Genomic DNA, 18053 nt, shown 5'->3' on the forward strand with positions numbered 1-18053 from the left:
ACAATTTATTTAAAAAAATGAGTTGACTGACGGGTTCAATTTGGTGTGATACTCAGTATTTTCAATACAAGACCCCTCCCCTCCCCCCCCCCACCCACCCCAACATTATTTTCTGAATCAAGAAATAACCATGCACTTCTCTTACTTTATAATTCTTTTATATGTAAAAAAAATAGTACAATATAAATAACAATCTATACTTTATTACATTGAAAACATGATATTTCTCATAGAATTGAATGGAATGAAATATCAGTATGATAGAAACAAAACAATTTAGTTTTCCCTATGTAACAATTATACACTCCACAACAATTAAAAATTGTTCAGAAGATACAAAGTGTAAATGACACAGAAAACCAAAATGAGAGCACATTATTCCTTAGTATGAGAGCACACTAATCCTCAATATGATAGAATCCATAAATTTGTATCTTCTAATAAACTCCAGAACTGACTAGGAACTAAGTCAATAAGATCACAGGAATATGTCATGGCCCTTGTTAACTATGCTATCCTGCTTGGCCTTTTGTCTTCCAGCCTCGATGGTCTCAAATGATGGGAGACCGTGAGGCATGTTCAGCAGGTAGGACTCGTTGTCAAGGACCCGGTCAGCTTCCTCTGTAAAAGTAATCAATTAGAGGCAAAACATCAGTGAAGCATTTCATTCAGATGAACCATTTCATAAAAAAGCTAGATGCTGTTGACAGAATTCAATGGTTTGAAGGTATAAGAACTTCCAATCAACTCTAGATTCTTCCACTGCTTAGGATACCATGTATAAAAAGCAGGCATAGCATCAAAGTATGGGTTTTTACTTATTTACATAGAAAGGGTAATATGGAATAATAAACCGAACTTAAACAGCTTAAAGTAGTCCGAGTATCGCACTACGTCATAATACGGATTTTACAATATTGGTTCGACTTTAACAAAGCCTTTTTGATACCCGGTATTGATTTTGCTCTACATCGCTGTTGTAAACAATGGCAATAATAAGCAATTAGAACGGTAATATATGTATTCTATGAGAGATAGAAATGATTAATGTTGAGAAACTCGATTCTGTTAAAGTAAAATGAAAAACGAAGTTTTTGATTAACCAGGATCTCAGGTATGTTTATATCTTCTTTGTTTTGATCCCCCCCTCCCCCCCCCCCCCCCCCCCCCCCCCCCCCGAAATTTTTCTTTTACTAAAAACGGTTTAAATTTAGAGACAGAAGCTATTTTGAATTTAATCAATCTTCAATTAATTAATGTTTAAATGATATCTAACATTGTTGACAAATTTAGGCAGAAAACTGTAGCAAAATGTGATTTTTACGGATTTTTTCGTCAGGGTCTACTTTGTTTAGAGCTTATAGCGTGAAAAGTAATCCGTCAACATATAATTTATTTTACCAAACCTTTTTTCTAAGATGTCAATCTTTAGAATAAACACCATGAATTTAAGTTTGAGTCCATAAAATAGTAAAAACTTACCAAACGCGTACTAGCATTGCATTTTTTGTATTCTATTTTGATACATCAGGTCCATAAAGCGTACTTACTTACAAAAATTTGCGCAAAATTATTGATGAGATATGGCATAAATAAATATTTATACTCTATTTTGTATGTTCAGTTCTAATTTTCCCAAAATTGGAAATTATTTTTAGGAAAAACGGACGTCTGGCAAAATTCATAATTGTCAATAATTTTCGCAAGGGGGTACACCCGTCTGCGAGGTGATAACAAACAAACTAGCATGTAAACATACATATTTTCTTTTGTATATGTATTGCTAGAATGCATATTTATCATTTAAAGCTAAGCTTTTAATGATTGAGCCCATTTAGTGCCGAGTATAGGACTACCTTAAGGTTTCTATGGAAACGCTGTTTATCAAGAATTTTTTTGCTATGATATAATTTAACTAAATTTGCATCATGCGAAAAAAAAGTACATGTTAATAAATATATATATATATACAGTAATATAAGACTTAATAAGATTGTACTTACTTCTCATCCTTTCCATTTTTTCTCCATACGCAAGGTCATACTGATATCCTAGGATAAATGTGAGAGGCAATAGTGGAGCTACCATAGCTTTGTTCTTCCCTTTGGATTTCATATTCCTAGAAATAATATTTCAAATTTTACAAAAACATTCAGGTTCCTGTTAACAGGACATTTTATGCCAATATAGAGGGAACTCCCTCTTCCAAAGAGCAACATTAATCCCAAGCATAGTCACCTATATTACTATATATACCAACCCAATCTATGGTGACCTTGACCTTGAAAATAAACAGGTATTTTCCTCTTGTCATCAATTTTTAAATCTTGAATAATCATACAACTCAAACAGTATAATCTATATCTTTTTACCTGTAACATTTTATTACAAGAGATTTTAATTTGTTTGCAGTGGTTTTGATATTTGACCTTGAAAATAATGAGGCACAAGACATTGAAAATAAATAAGGATCCTCCTCTTGCCATAGCAACTCGTATATCGACTATGAACTGTGAAAATTTTGAATTTATGTATCAAAATAATTCAGATTTAAGTCACACTGTATAATGGCAAAGGCAAATTACAGTGTGTACGTTACAGGATAAAAATTGGTTTTTTTTTAAGCTGATCATATTATTGATATAAGCATTATAATCTTTATTTCTTTATGTGAATTAATGCAACTTACGCTGCAATTGCTGCAAATGCATAGGTGGCATAAAAAGCACCAAACCACTGGAAGAGGTCCCTTGATCGAGCTACCATCATGGCCATTTGTTTTTCTCTCATCTGATTCTGCATCTGAATCTGTCTTTCTAACTGACATACACAGAGTAAACAATTAATTGCACAATTTGTACTGGAACATGTAGTATGTACTTGTGTATGTAACTTTTAAATTTGGATAACTCATCCTATAACATAATTTGATCTGATACTAATTGAAAAATTGGTATCTGTGAATCATAAAAATGTCAAAAATTCTGTTCTGTGGATGCTTATTGAACAATTACTAGGTTACTAGAAATTAATAGAATAATATTCATATGTAAACTGAAAATGTTTAGCTCATGTATATTTCCCTTTTTTCAGACTGTCATCTCATTAGAATAAAAGTACTTCATCTTTATAAAACTCAAAAGAATTAAGCAAACATTATTCTTTAATTAACTCAATGATGACTTTAAATACAAGATACACTTATGACATTTTTTGGCATAAAAGTTAATTGCAAACATCTAGGCTCAGCCTAGCTGATTTACCAGTAAATAGAGCTTACTGAATTAATCATCTTGATATAACTCAACTTACGACAATTTGGTTCATTTGCTTCATAAATTCCTGATTTTTCTTCAAGTTCTCATCCATAGCTTTTCCCATGATAGACCCCATGGTTAAATCTGATGGGAAAAAAAAACTTTGGCCAGATTTAAAATAATCTGATAAGAAAGAAACATTTAAACAGGAGCTTGGACTTTGAGAAGAACATGACAAACTCTGATTTGATATACATGTATGCAGGGTTTACTCATGGCTATATAACTGTTCAGTCATTGGCTATAATAGACATGATAGCTATAATAGACATGAATACATTGAACATATAATGAAACTTGACTTCATCCAGGAATGTACTGTATACAGGGTTATTTTGGCCCCGTGTTATTTTCGCCCCGTGTTGCAAATGATTTAGCCCTAGCTATCTTAAATTCGCCAAGACAAGATTGTGTACTAAAGAGATAACTTGGAACAATGGTATTTGCCAAGTCTTAAATTCGCCCGCTGACAACGAGGGCGAAAGGGGCGAAAATAAGATGGGGCAAATATTTCCTTGTAAACAGTATATTAATATTTCACTTAAAAACATTTGTTTCAATTTCACACAGCAGAGCAGATCTTGGCAAACAACTTTTTGGTTTTAATTTGACAATCTATGAATATTAATGAGCTTCTCTCAGAAAATTAGAAGAAATGAGGTCAATATTTAAAAGCTTGTTTTGATGAGCAGCCTACATGATGTAGGTAGTACATGTAACATCCCACAGGAATTCAAAACTCTCAAATTTGTTTATCATATATAACCAGTTTACATGCTGGTACAAATTTAATAAATACAACGCATTTTCACCAAAGCATCAAAATATTAATATAAATTTTTAATTTATTGATATTGTTATGCTGTTTGTTTTAAGTGAGTATATTGCTAAGCCTAATTCAATTCATTTTAGTATATGGTTGTTTCATATGCTACGTACATAAAAAAAAGCTTATTTTATAACTTTAATTTGGGTACAGTTTACAGTACAAAAATATTGGAAAATGAAAATAACCGGTAACAAAGTGTTCAGAGTATTAATAGAAACGTTAGTTATTCTTCAAGCAAGTTATCAAAATAAAGACTGCATACTGGTTTACATATGTATGCAATGATGCTTTTATAATAAATAGTTTGACAATCAGATAACACTGTTATAATTACAATATTGACAAGAATGATACCTTGACCTCCTTTAATCCTTAAACACTATAAAACGTTCTCTTTTCTCAACTCTGAAAGCTAGTTCCCCTCTATTTTGCAACTCGAAATTAATAAGAAAGACTTAATTAAATTTTATAAACCGGATGTTAGTGATGGTACGATGTGGACGATGGTCTGATGCGTAAATTCTTCAAAATGAAAATGAAATCTATGTGGATTAGATTTTGTTTTCTTGCATTAAGTGAGTGAAACGTATCACAGTTAAAAAAGATAATCTCATCTCTTGTCTGGAGATTTGCCTTTTCCAATTTGCTTTAGCATTTAGAACCATTTTAACAGGCCTTGGACTTTCAGTAGAACGTAACTGTCTATTTCTTGCGTCAAAACAAGTTAAAAATGACGCTGGTTTCAGGCGAAAAAATACACCGATTGCATATTCTTAGCTCAAAAGCTAGACAAATCTTGTTGATTTCAAAGAGCCATGGCTGCCAACAGTGAAATAGACAGGCTTTCGTCACATTGCTGTTTGACACAACTACCCAAAGTCCAAGCTCTTGTTAAAATGGTTCTACCAGTATATATCATGAATAGATCTTTGAAGGTTTTCAGATTGCTGTCTACATTATCTAATAAAGTCAATTAATTGTTAACTGTTTTATAAAGAATTAAATTCTACAAATCACAATATATGAGGTGAAAAAATTGACAAAACCAAAAAGGCGAAACATTACTTTGGAATATATTTATTTTCTCTGCAAAATCACTTCAACTTGAGTAAAAATAATGTTATACATAGTTAACACAGTATTGGCCAACACATATCAACACATAAAATTATTTATGACAAATGACGTAATAATAAGACTTGAATATTTGACTTGCGTCATTTTTGACAAAGTTTAATGAGAATACACATTCCAGTACTGTAACAGAGACACTTATTGCCTCTGCTGGGGTTTGAACCTGGGTCCTCTGGCACGCCAGTCCAGTACTCTGCCGATCGAGCTAAAGGGTTAACCCACTAGCCAGAGCTAGTAGGAATGCCATATACCTGACTCTACCACATTGTCCCCCTCATAGGAAAGAGTCGTCCTCAACTCTTCCAGAGTGCCAATGCCTGTGGGGCAAAGTTCTGGAGACAATCTCTCTCACCCGCCAGAGAATACCCAGGTCCCAACGTGGGCGCCATTTCTGTAGTAGTATTTTCTTTGTATGATAGCAAGGAAAATGCCACGTCTCAGGTTCTTTATATTAATTATAATTATTTCATAATGAACCCTGATTATGGATCAGGGTTCCAAATGGTACAATACCCGATTAATGGGTGAATACTCTGAACGACAGATAGCCAGTCGATGTCCTGAAGTCTTTCGTGATCATTTAATGCAAATAGTCATGTAGTCAAAATATCTCAACTGGCTGAAAAACTACTGCTCTATTACTGATAAGCACTAAGAACTTCGCATGAAACCCTCTCAACCAATGAAAATCACGGATCTATAAACTACCCTTGGGACTTATATGAATAAGTAAAATAAAAACCAAAAGTATTGTATGCTTTTATTAATTACGGAAAAATTTAAATAAAAACAAATTAAAAATAACACTCTACCACAGTACCATCATAGAAGTACAATTCAAATTAATACAAGGAAAAAAATCCAAGATTTCTTCACTGATATTTTATCATTTTTCACCTGCAGAAATGAACATAAATGAAAAATTCCTTACAGAGATTTAGATTTATGATGGGGAATGTTGACATCGTTTCTCCATTGGGAAGTACTAGGGACACCTCTTGTTTCTTTTTACTTTAAAGTCACCTGAGTCACTCAGGTGACCATTTGCAATTGGTATTTGTCCATCGATGTTTATAGTGTGCTAACAATTTTACATTTTTCAACTTCTTCCTGAAAACTACAAGGCCAGTTGATACCATTTTTAGAACACCTGAGTCACTCAGGTGACCTATTGCAATTGGTCTTCATCCGTCGTCGTGCGTTATACATTGTGTGTTAACAACTTATATTTTTAACTTCTTCTTGAAAACTACAAGGCCAATCATTTTTGGTTTAAAGCATCTCTAGGATAAGAGGAATATAAATTGTGAAATTTAGGACAGTATCGCCCAAAGGGTCTCATTGGTGGGGCCAAATAAACACAAAAAAAAGGGCCAAATTTTCAATACCCTCTTCTCTACTCCCAAATGTTGGCAAAAAACTAATAACATGATTAAAATGTCCATGAAGCCCTCTTCCAAAATTGTGAAAGGGTTTAGACTCAGTATCCTAGATAGACAGACCCTTAGACAGATCAGTCTAAGGGCTATGATACTCAGGTGACTGTCAAGGCCTGTAGGCCTTTTGTTAATTAAAAAATTTTTGTCAACTTATTTCCTTATAATTCATGTTATTTTTTTCCAGATTTTTTGATAAATATGACAGAAGGAAATAGTGATAAACGAGCAACTCTGAACCTGACCAGCTTATGCAAAGATGAAGCGTTCTTTGGAGTTTCCGAGAACCTTATAGGCAACAAATGTACTATAACTTTTAATCTCAGTCAAAACAGGTCAAACCCTTTGCCTGTGGTTTACAGATTTTTTCTAAACAGTAGTGTGTTCAGAGTTCCTTTAGACACTGCACCTCCAACAAAGACTTTATACAATGTAGTTTTGACATGTATTTTATACAAACCTATACGTTACATCCCAACTGAATTAACAGGTATGTATATTCCATTGTATCTTCAGCATCTACTCAAATATAGTAGATGATGTTTTAAGATAATACGTTAGTGCACTGACTTGGTTTATCTACTATCTTTTAAGATTTTTAAACATAGGAACACAAGTGTTAAACTTTATTATTTCTTTTATTCGGATATTTTTGATTAATAATTTAGGGAAAGACATATGCTTTCAAACATTGGTAATTTGGCTTATTTCTAGCACACAATATGCATTTGTAAATGAAATGTTATTTTTATTCCAGGAGAATGCCTGAAGGATCAGAATGTTGCCACTACACCTGAGTCAGAAGTGATTTATAAACCACGCACAATTTTCTCTTCCTCTGTGCAGGACATTGTTTTGGGCATTGTGTTTAGTGTTTTTGCATTATCGATTGTGTTTGTGACTGTGTATTATCAGTACCGGAGGTACCGGCGACGGCGGAGAATGCAGCAGTACCTCAGGTCAGTATTCAATTTTTTCCGAAGTCTGTGTATGTACTCTTCAAAAGAAAACTTAACTTTGCTTGTGTTGAAAAATAAAATTGATTCATTTGATAAGAGTTATCCCTCCTGAAAATGAGAAAAATGCAGTATTTGTACAGAAATGAAAATCCATATCCAATGTAAGTCAGTGATCTGCTGTTTTATACATCATAATCCAATATAAACCATTGTTTTCAGTACTCCCCACACAGATCCATTTGAGCGACTACAGGATCATATGGAGGAATGAAACACCCAACACTATAGAATGAGAGAGTCCCAGTTAGAACCATTAACAATAGCTTGGACTTTGGGTAGTTGTGTCAAACAGCATTGTGAGGTTGACCTGTCTATTCCATTGTTGGCCACTTGGTCATTGCTCTTTGAAATTGACAAGATTTGTTGTGCTAATGAGTTATGTATACACAACCAGTGCATTAATGTATTTCACTTGAGGCCAGCGTCATTTTTCACTTGTTTTGAGGCCAGAAAGATAGTTACATCTTACAGAAAGTCCAAGGTCTTGTTAAAATGGTTCTCAATCCTCCATAAGAGATCCAGCATAATGAGTGTTTATGCTTATTTACAGCATATGGTATATATAGTCTTTCACTGTTATTAATAGGTGTGATATATATGTGTTCTTGTATAATAATTTTGTATTTGATTCCATCATGTAGCGGTACAGATGTATGTTGTTTCATGTAGAATTTGAATTGATAACAAATCTTTCAAAATGTTATGGTTTTTAAATCAAGATACAAGCAATGAGCTTTGACTTAACTTGCATGTATAATGTATTTGCAAGGACAAAATATTTATCACATGGTCTCTGTATTTGTAACAAGCATACACATCTATGTTTTGAAGTTGAATATGTATAATGATGGTATGTATCTAGCATCTTTTAGAAGATTTTTTTCCTAATCCAGAAAGTGAATTTACAGTCTTTGTTTGTACATGCTAAATGATATTATGTGATTTTACCCGTTGTATATGACATTGTTGATGAGTTGATACTTAGATTACCTTTTAAAAAAATGTTTGTACCGTTCTCCTATTTCAGTGTTAAAACAACTTTAGGTCAGTCGCTAGGGAAATTAAATTTTTGTTTAAATTTTCTTAAAGAAGAAAATGAGAGAAATTTTTTTTGTAAACAACTGGATTTGAAAAAAAGAGTATACCCCAGTATTGAATCCACAGACACATGACATTTCTGGTATATAATTACTAACAATAATGAAAATATACCCCCCACCCCCACCCCCAACTGAAAGGGTTGCAAAATACGGTAAGTCATTTACTGTGTTTTAGGCATAAAATCAGACTGATGTTATCATTCAGCCAGAAAAAAATCGAAGAGGATTGTGATGTGTAACTTGTGTATTATAATGTAGGGGGGGGGGGGGGGTTGGCAATTCAATATTTTGTTTTTATCATGAGAAAAATTTTATGAATGTCTGGTGCCTGCTTTAGAAAAAAATTATGAATGTCTGGTGCCTGATTTAGATTCAGTTAATTTTTTATCAGTTGGTCAAGAAAGGTCTGACATCCAATTTTCAAAAGTTAGTCGAATGTACATATTCATATAATGTTTTAGTTAAACGTGTATTGTTTTAGATTCAACTCATGCCTGGACTTTGCCATTTTATTTTATTGTTGTATATGTAATGAATTTTTACAAGTATCTTTAACTAGACCACCAGATGCCCTAATTATTTATTGAATTTGTATTCCATATGTATGTGGTTATTTACTATTTGACTTATATGTCGAAGATTACAGTGTAAAAGACAAAGTTCAACAGATACTGTGTCTTTCTTAGAAGAATAAGTTGCAAGGGAATTTCCTTTTGAATATTATTGGGAATTTAATGGAGTAGTTTTTAATAAAAAAAAAAAAAAAATAGGAGACAAACTCAAATCATTTTGACATGTTCCCCCACTCTTTTCTTTCTAAATAAATGCTCAAGGCCACACCAATTTAATTTCTTGTTCGTCGGGCCCCGAACACTCGTATTTCAATAAATCTGTACAAATAATATTATTACTTATTTCCCACATCAAGGATATTTGTGCTGTTTTCTGTTTTATTTCCGCTCTATTCTTCGTATTTTAGATAATTTTAGTCTATAATTCAGAAACAAGTAGAAAAAAATTACAATCAGCTCATATTTATTCATTTACCATCTAAAAATTTTGTCTACAAAAAAAAAATTCTATTATTTATCGTTCGTTTGCTGGTACTGTCTTTCATTAGATGTCTGACGAACAAGAAATTATATTGGTGTGGTCCAGTACCCAAAAGCAATTGGTCCAGGTGAAGAAATCCTTTGAAAAAATTCATTTTTTGAAAGTTTAAAACTAAGCTTATTAGTTTTTACTATTTTGTTAGAAAACCTTACCTTAGATTTTACTTTATTGAATGACTATAATTTATTTCCTCTGTAGGAGGGGCATTAGGTGTTCAAGTATTGATATGAAGCTGAACAATTTTAATTCAATAGAAATGTTGATTTAGCCGTCCATATAGTTGCAATGAAAATGCTTCTGGATACTGTATAGTGGGTTAATTTGGGAGGGGAGGTGCTCAGTTGGCTGCTGATTTCAAAATTGAGCTTATTTATACTTTTACATTTATAGTGAAGAATTTGAAATCCCCAACATTAAACTTGTTAAACAAATTGCATGCTAAAATCTTTGAAAGTCCCCAAATTTTACACCTCCCAGTATAAACCACTATAAAGTATTGTTTAGCATAGGCATAATAATTCCATAACCTATTTATTCCCTTATTGACATTTAAGTCCAAAGTCTTCAGAGACAGTGTGAAATTATTTCCACCCTCTTACTACAACGAATGACTGCATAATATAGTTTTTATACTTGAAAAAATACATTCCATACATATAGCTTAAGGCAAAAAAGATTTTAAAATGTTTAGTTTCTTTGGGCATTGCTGCATTATGTAAATGCTGCTGTACATGCATTGTCAAATGTTATTGACATGTTTTAAACGAGTTATTCTCTTTTCATTTCTTTGATTGAGAACTAAGAAATTAATTTTTTTTGCCTTATTACAGCTGGTATGACCCATGTCTTATTTTATTAAAATAATTCATAGGTATAATTATATACGTATACTGGTATCTTCCAGCTTTTGTCATAAAATTATTAGGCAAGCTTTTTATTTCATTCCCATTCTATTTTTTTTTTATTATTTAAGATATATAAATTATGTGCAAGATTAATAGTTTATATTTTCCTTAGTATGGCTTGAAAATTGTATATCTCATACATTTACCCTCGCAAAGTATTCACTCATGTCAAATGGCTGCAGAACTACCGGTATTTATCACCAATTGTTAGCATATTATTATGAAAAAATAAACATTTTTTCATTCCATTTATTAGATAAACCAAGTCATTTACTTGTATTTTTGTTCAAATAATATGATTATATTACAGTTTTTCAATTTTGGTTTACAGAATGTTGAATAGAAAATTACAAATTTAGTGACTGAACTTCATAGATGCATTCTTTTCACTGAAAGTCTCAACCATCTCACTCAGTTTTTGCAAGTCTAATACTAGTATTAGTTCTAGCCCTTTTCACCTGTCTTTCTTTCCAGGTCGTTTCACTAATCAATTATTGAACACCCTCTTTTGTTCTTCCAATGGTTTGCAAGTGGCACTTTCCTTATTTTAAGTACCCAACATTTATAAAGTCACCTGTTGATTAATCTCCTCTCCCCCGTTAGCAAAAGTCCTTACAATGACAAGACAAGTACTTGCATTTTTATGAAGAGATTGGCATTACAACTGTGATTCAATGGGTGGTTGTTTTAACTGGCATTTGTCATTTTGGGTACACATAATTATACCGGTAATAAATGTATTAAATTATGCTAAAAATGTTGATGATAGTGCCGTATATCTAATTTATTTCACCTGTTGCCTCACATTTTTGCAACAGTTATGATTTATGATTTTAGTGTGTAGTTTACAGTTGTATTTCACACTGTTAATATGCCAATGGTATATTAAATATTGGATTCATTATAATATTATAGTCATTTAAATGGTACTACTGAGTTTATAATACCAGTTAAGAGAGAGAGAGAGAGAGAGAATTGTATTTAACTTAGCTAGATCAATGAGTTTGCTTTAACTAAACAGTTAAAACAGGACTCAAGATTTGTTGTAGTGTATTTGGGAACATTGATTTAATTGAAAAAAAGTATCTGAAAATTGCTGAAAGTCGATAAAGCATGCGAGTTTGTGTAATGTCGACCATGACAAGATGATTTGTATATGGTAGCATAAACCCACTTCAAGATAAAGAGAGCCACACAGGGTAATACGATATTTCAATATTGATTTGGTGGTCAATTTTTAAACCTTTGTTGACACTGTCCTGACTTTAGAGAAAACTTAAGGGAGAACACTAGACTTTGGTCCCAATTACGGATATTGAAGCTGTGCGCGGATCTAGAGGAGCTAAGGGGTCCTAACCCCTAAAAAATTAAAAATATTAAATTCACATAGTTTAATTATTGCAAATATGCCTCAGACCCCCAACCCCACTTCCGTCCCCTCGGAAGACACAATTATCCCTTGGACCCCCCCCCCCCCGGAAAAAAATTCTAGATCCGCGCATGATGATAGCTATGTGTAATTTTTATCGGAATCATTTCACCACCATATGCTATATTGAAATTCAATAAAATCGTTTCAATTTCGTTACGTACAATGAAAATGCGTGCGTTTTCAAAAGTTCTTTCTTTGCGATTCAATTCAAAGTGGTAAAAGATCTTTCAAACAAACGTCTGCAGTGCGGTGAAAATACGACAATGTATAAAATGCTTACAATGCATTTGAAATAAAATAAAAGTCGCACAAATCACTCCTTATTTATACGGCACCTATAGAACTTAAAAAACTCTGCATGTCAAATAGTACCGAGGGTGTGTACCGAGATTTACGACCCTGCAGAGATTGTCCGTATGTCGATAACGTTATTGTGTACGAGGTAAACATTCCGAAGAAAAAGGCGTCTTAGAAAAAGTCACTTGTTTCTTATTGCTGTAATCAATTCATTGTACCATTGTTTGTAACGCCAAAAATACTTCGAACGTTTTAAATTCCTCTTCAGATGTTGATGTTTTAACCAGGTGCACATTCACGGTTAAATAGGGATAATCTTTAAATGTTTGCTTTAAGTGGCAAAACTTTATTTTCTCAAGCAAACGCGACAGCATAGATAAAGTTCTTTTCTTTGCTTTCTTTACCATTATTAAATAACTTGTTTTCAGATAGGATTTCTTTAGGTAATCAAATATGACTTTTAAACTGAAAAGATCGCGAGATCTTGAATAAAAGCGGGCGGCGATATACCGGATCCTTTCAACGTTTTCACAAACGCTATGAATTATTAACTTTCATTTTGGGATTGATTGACTATCAGCGTGGTAATGTTATTGACTTGATAGACACAGTTTTTAAGTAATATTTAAACAGAGAATAGCAACGACCGATGAAACGAGATCAAAGTTGTGCTGATTGGGATTCAAGTGCCCCTGGCTTTAATGCGCGGAATAAACAATAACTTACTAAGGTAGTATGTAAACAACGAAAGCTTGATAAGAAGAGTCAGTTCAGATTGGATATCGATATATGTGTGAAGCTATTTATTGATTTGAATGACCGACATTTGTCTGTTGCTAACATTTTTAACACTGACGGATTAGCCTTTCGGATTTGATGGAGAATTTTTGATATTTAAAAGGAGGAAAGGGATAGCGGGAAGTCATACATAAGAACCGCCGATTGATTTTATTACTCCTTCTTCGCCTGTTTGAAAAAGTCTTATTGAACTTTGTTGCTGTTCAAAAATGATATCGGAACATATGCCAATTTCGGAACAAAAATTTAATTTTGATTCGAAAGTGCGCGACAGGAGACTTTCGGATATACGCCGAGGGCAGCAGTATTTGCGCCGTATTGATAAATTAGCGGAAACACAATGGAAGTCAAACGCGCCCAAACTCGGACAGTTTCGGCGGACAAACTATGTGACGATTAGGCCTGTAACAGAAACCGTCCAATCTAAGGCTCAGAACGAAATGTTGATGAAGGAACAGCTCAAAGATGAATTTCATTCATCAACGCCGAAGCCACGCGCACAATCAGAACGACCTCCGTCAGATTTCAAGAAAAATGTTTCTATGAATAGTACTTTTATGAACAGTAATTTTGAGGACAGTCAGTTCTATCGCTCAAGCCCAAGATCCAAATTAAGCGCACCCGATTATATGGTTACCCCGGGAGGGAGAAAAAGATTTTTAGATCCAATACAGAAAGATCCGTATAATACATATGGATCCAGTTATAGTCCGCTGGATGAGAAAACTGAATTAAAGCCAAAAGATATGGAACCCAAATATGAACCGGTGCGATTTCGCGAAACCAATCCAAGAGTTGTGAAACCCTTACCCAAAAAGTACGTCCCCATGAGTCGGATAGGGAACAACGAAGATAAGGACCGGTGTCTGAGATACAACACAAACTTCCGATCAACCAGGAACGGCCTTGTGAACGTTATCCATCCGCCGGAAACTTTTCCTGATTCCGCCCGGAAACATACTTTAGATCCCGTTTGTCCGCCAAAAGAGGTCAACAACGAGAGGACGTTTGTTCTGATGCGTCGTCTGGACCATTTCCTGAATCCGAACAAGAAAGAAACGTCAGGTTTGGGATCTAGCGAGGAAGATCTCCCATCATCGAAATCTCCTTGTGTTTCCGAAATTTCGGATGATATTCCTTCGGATTACCAGCAAATAACGAAAAAGGCCCGAGGGCCCCAAAAGACAGTGTCTTTTCCTCGCAATGAATCGTCCGAGAAACCCCTGTATCCCATGTATCACAAAAGTCTGTCTCACTCTAAAGCAAAGAAAAACACAACATCCCTCGGTGATTCCTTGGCAGAGCTGAATAAAAGGCCAATGGACTTGTTCAGAAAGTGTCGGATTTGGGCCAACACTTGTTCACAGTATCCATCCGTTTGATATTTGTGGATTCAACTGTATAATCTATTTATTTGATTGTGTTGTCTGTGATAATTTGTGATATTATGCTGTCTGTGATAGTTTAGTCTATATTGGCATTCGGCCAATGGTTATGTACTGAAATAATTCCAAAGAACTTCTTGTTAAGTTTTGAAAAATCTCAAAAACGATTGCTAAACATGCCGTTATTGTTGTATGAATTGGGATATAATCGGGCATGCATTGGCGTTTGTTTTTAAACCGCCATCATTTATTGCATCATTGTATATTGCCTTTTTTTGATCAATTATAAAAAAAAAACTTGGAAAAGCTGAAAATAAAAAAGCTTAATATTTTTTAACAAACTCATTAACGAAAGGTAGACATGCAGTCAAAATATTTGTATTTTACTGAATATTCACAGAGGATTTTCAAAAGTTACTGTTGGACTTTAATCAACTTAATGCTGCGAAAATCAGTTATCGAAGAATTTCATAATTATAGATTTATAAAATGATTTTGATCAACATAAAAATGTTAGTCTTTTTATTGAAGAACGCACAATAGAAAACAATTATAATGTGGGGGTATCCTACTGCTTTCCTTAGAAAGGACATAGTCGAACCTTCAATAATTCTCTTAGATCGGGAATTTTTTGGTGCCAAATGAATTTTCCAAAAATTGTCTCAGTATTTGGGAACAAAATAATAACTAAGATGAATGATACTCCAATTAACACAAGAAGAATTGAAATCACAACAAAGGGTATCCATAAGATGTAGCACTGGCATTAAAAATAAGGACGTAAGGTGAATGTCTCAAGGGCCTGAACTACCTGAGGTGTTCAGGAAAAATTGGTAACATCTAAAACGGTTTGATATTTATGTTTTGTGTAATATTTCTGTGAACAGAGCAAACTGATGGGCAGAAATATAATCCAACCAGTTTCGTGATGTTGTAGTATGTAGTGATTTGATTAAATTCTCTTCTTTTTATCTTTATTTAATGGGTTTACATATATTTTAATTAGGTAGTCCTAATTTTGGAAATAGATGGACTCATTCACCAAAAGCTTAATAGTATTAAATGATAAAAACGCATTCTAATAATTTACGTCATCGAGTTTCTCAACATCACCATTTTTATTATTTTGTATTTTTTGTACATACATTCCCATTCTAATTTTAAATTGCTAATTCAACATTGATGACAAGAGGCCCGATGAGCAAAATCAATACCGAACATCTCAAAGCTCTGTCAAATGTAAAATCAAACCCAAATTGTAAAATGTTTATTGTGACGTAGAGCTATTATCGAACCACTTTAGCGTGCATGTATATATTAATAAATATATGCGTTGAAAAGGAGGGAGATTTGTGATAGAAGAGAAAGAGAGAATGAAAGACTGATATGTTTTTATTTAATTTTGATCCATTATAAGCCAAATCCAGGATCGAGAAAGTTTAAAAAGTTACTTTAAAGTTTATGATCACTCGTGATTACAATTTTCGACAACGTATATTTTATCTCGTTAATAATCGCAATTCTTTAGTCTGTTTCTGAATGTAAGACCCTCCTCTCTTCCTTGTTTTGCCAGCTTCTTTTTTCTTGCCATTGTCATTCCTTGATTCTCTGTGCAAAACAAAAGTTATGATATTCATTCTGTTGAATACCGCAAGTCTTTTTACCTGATTAACTTCCATAATTTGTCACAGAGTACCATTTAAGATAGTTCAAATTTCACGCGTTAGGAAAATCGATCTAATTTAAATTAGACCTTGATCTGCTCTAAATAGACTGTAGGAAAATGTACTCTAATCTGACATAGGGATTTCTACAGTGTTTCACTTTGCAGAGAATCGTAAATCGCGAAAATAGTAAAAACAATATCATTGGGTAAATTTCCAAATCTACGGTGTATCCATCCAATTAAGGTTTTTGGAAAGAACATTTTTAAGCTTACTTTTCCGTTTCTCTGTGCCTTTACTTTCATCAGACAATCTGCGCGGCTGAATCTTTGGAACACCTTCTGAGGTAGATGTTGGACCCTTCTTTTCCGCCACCTTCTTTAATACTGTTGTGCGACGTACCTTATCGTATGCTTCTTTCTCATCCATCATGACACCGACTTTGTTGTTTCTGGTCAGATATTCAAACAAGCCCATGGCAAGTATTCTTCATGGCGGGTGTGTTAGTACATTGTGACGTCACAATACCTTAATTCATGCGTTATAACAAGCTCTACGTCACGATAACCTCTTATTTGTGACGTAATCATAATCGATATCGTCAAAGTTGATAGAAACAGTTCGATGAATTTGTCTTCGAAGTCGCAATGGGATTGTTTCAGAGTTGTTTGGCTAGTAATAACAAAGTCGGTGTCATGAAAGAGGAGAAAGAGGTGTACGATAAGGTACGTCGTACGATGGTAACAGAGGGGGTGACGGAAAAGAAAGGAGGGGTAGCATTCGGTCTGACCTTTGTGTCGGAGGAAGCCCCAAAGATGCCGCCTCGCAAACTGATGGAGCTCAAAAGAGAGGAATCAGAAAAAAGTAGAGGTATTTTAAAGGAAACCACCTGATAATCTAGGAATCACGATCACCAGATCCATTTATATTCGTTATAAATTGTCAGATTTAATATTCGTCATTGTAATTAAACAGAGACTCGAGGAAAGGCGCACTTCAGTAAACAAATGATGGCGGAAAAGAGATGAGAGGAGGCCCGCGTACAGAAACAGATAGAAGTCGCCTACAAAGAAATGGAGAGACTCGAAAAAATATGTTAACATCACTAGAAATGCTGATTAAATCTAAACTGGTCTTTGAATAGAAAATACATTTAAAACATTTTATTTTCTGATGCAAAGGCCGTATAAAATGTTATTAGTGTCGATTCAATAAAATTAATGTTAAAAGAACATCCTTCTTTGGATATCGTCTTGAGAAAGGATCACTTGTATATAAAAACATAGGTAATCACAGATTACAAAGCTCACCGAGACGAGACATCACCATTATGAGACATCACCTTTATCAGACCACCTTTATCATATTATGTGAAAACCATCCTTTATGATCTTGGATATTCATGGATTCTGTTTTGACACAATATCATATTTATATATCATCTTTTAAAAAATTGTATGATAATCATATGTTCATATGTTAATCAATACAATAATATAAAAATAAATATTGCATCCTATCATATTTACAATAAATATCATATAATTCAACAAAATACCGTAATAAACAATGATGAGATATGATATTGTAACGTATGATATGACATTGTTTTGTGTTATACGTT

The 18053-nt window shown here is 33.6% G+C and overlaps 2 protein-coding genes across 6 annotated transcripts; one reads left to right on the plus strand and one right to left on the minus strand.

Annotated features, from left to right (window-relative positions):
• Positions 1-187: 187 nt before the first annotated feature.
• Positions 188-4634, minus strand: LOC105347454 (plasminogen receptor (KT)). Of its 3 annotated transcripts, none has more exons than XM_011456559.4 (5): positions 4501-4634; positions 3313-3401; positions 2690-2820; positions 2004-2119; positions 188-621 (listed from the first exon to the last, which is right to left on the minus strand). In XM_011456559.4, exons 2-5 carry the CDS (start codon positions 3391-3393, stop codon positions 479-481), a joined length of 471 nt encoding a protein of 156 aa, XP_011454861.3. In that variant the 5' UTR covers positions 3394-3401; positions 4501-4634; the 3' UTR covers positions 188-478. The 3 variants fall into 3 exon arrangements, with proteins under 3 accessions (XP_011454861.3, XP_065923363.1, XP_011454862.3); XM_066067291.1 differs by having other exon boundaries at positions 2690-2816; positions 3309-3401; XM_011456560.4 differs by having other exon boundaries at positions 4481-4503.
• LOC105347453 (uncharacterized) lies at positions 4608-17661 on the plus strand. 3 transcript variants are annotated; one of them, XR_010707993.1, is made up of 5 exons: positions 4608-4721; positions 6904-7206; positions 7474-7675; positions 7895-17299; positions 17405-17661. XR_010707993.1 is itself a non-coding variant. In XM_011456558.4 (4 exons), exons 1-4 carry the CDS (start codon positions 4658-4660, stop codon positions 7944-7946), a joined length of 621 nt encoding a protein of 206 aa, XP_011454860.3. In that variant the 5' UTR covers positions 4608-4657; the 3' UTR covers positions 7947-11760. The 3 variants fall into 3 exon arrangements, 1 of the variants encoding a protein (XP_011454860.3); XR_010707994.1 differs by having other exon boundaries at positions 7895-17293; XM_011456558.4 differs by lacking the exon at positions 17405-17661 and having other exon boundaries at positions 7895-11760.
• The last annotated feature ends 392 nt before the right edge of the window (positions 17662-18053 follow it).

This window comes from Magallana gigas, chromosome 7 (genome assembly GCF_963853765.1).
Source record: "Magallana gigas chromosome 7, xbMagGiga1.1, whole genome shotgun sequence".
In the NCBI taxonomy this organism is placed as follows: domain Eukaryota; kingdom Metazoa; phylum Mollusca; class Bivalvia; order Ostreida; family Ostreidae; genus Magallana; species Magallana gigas.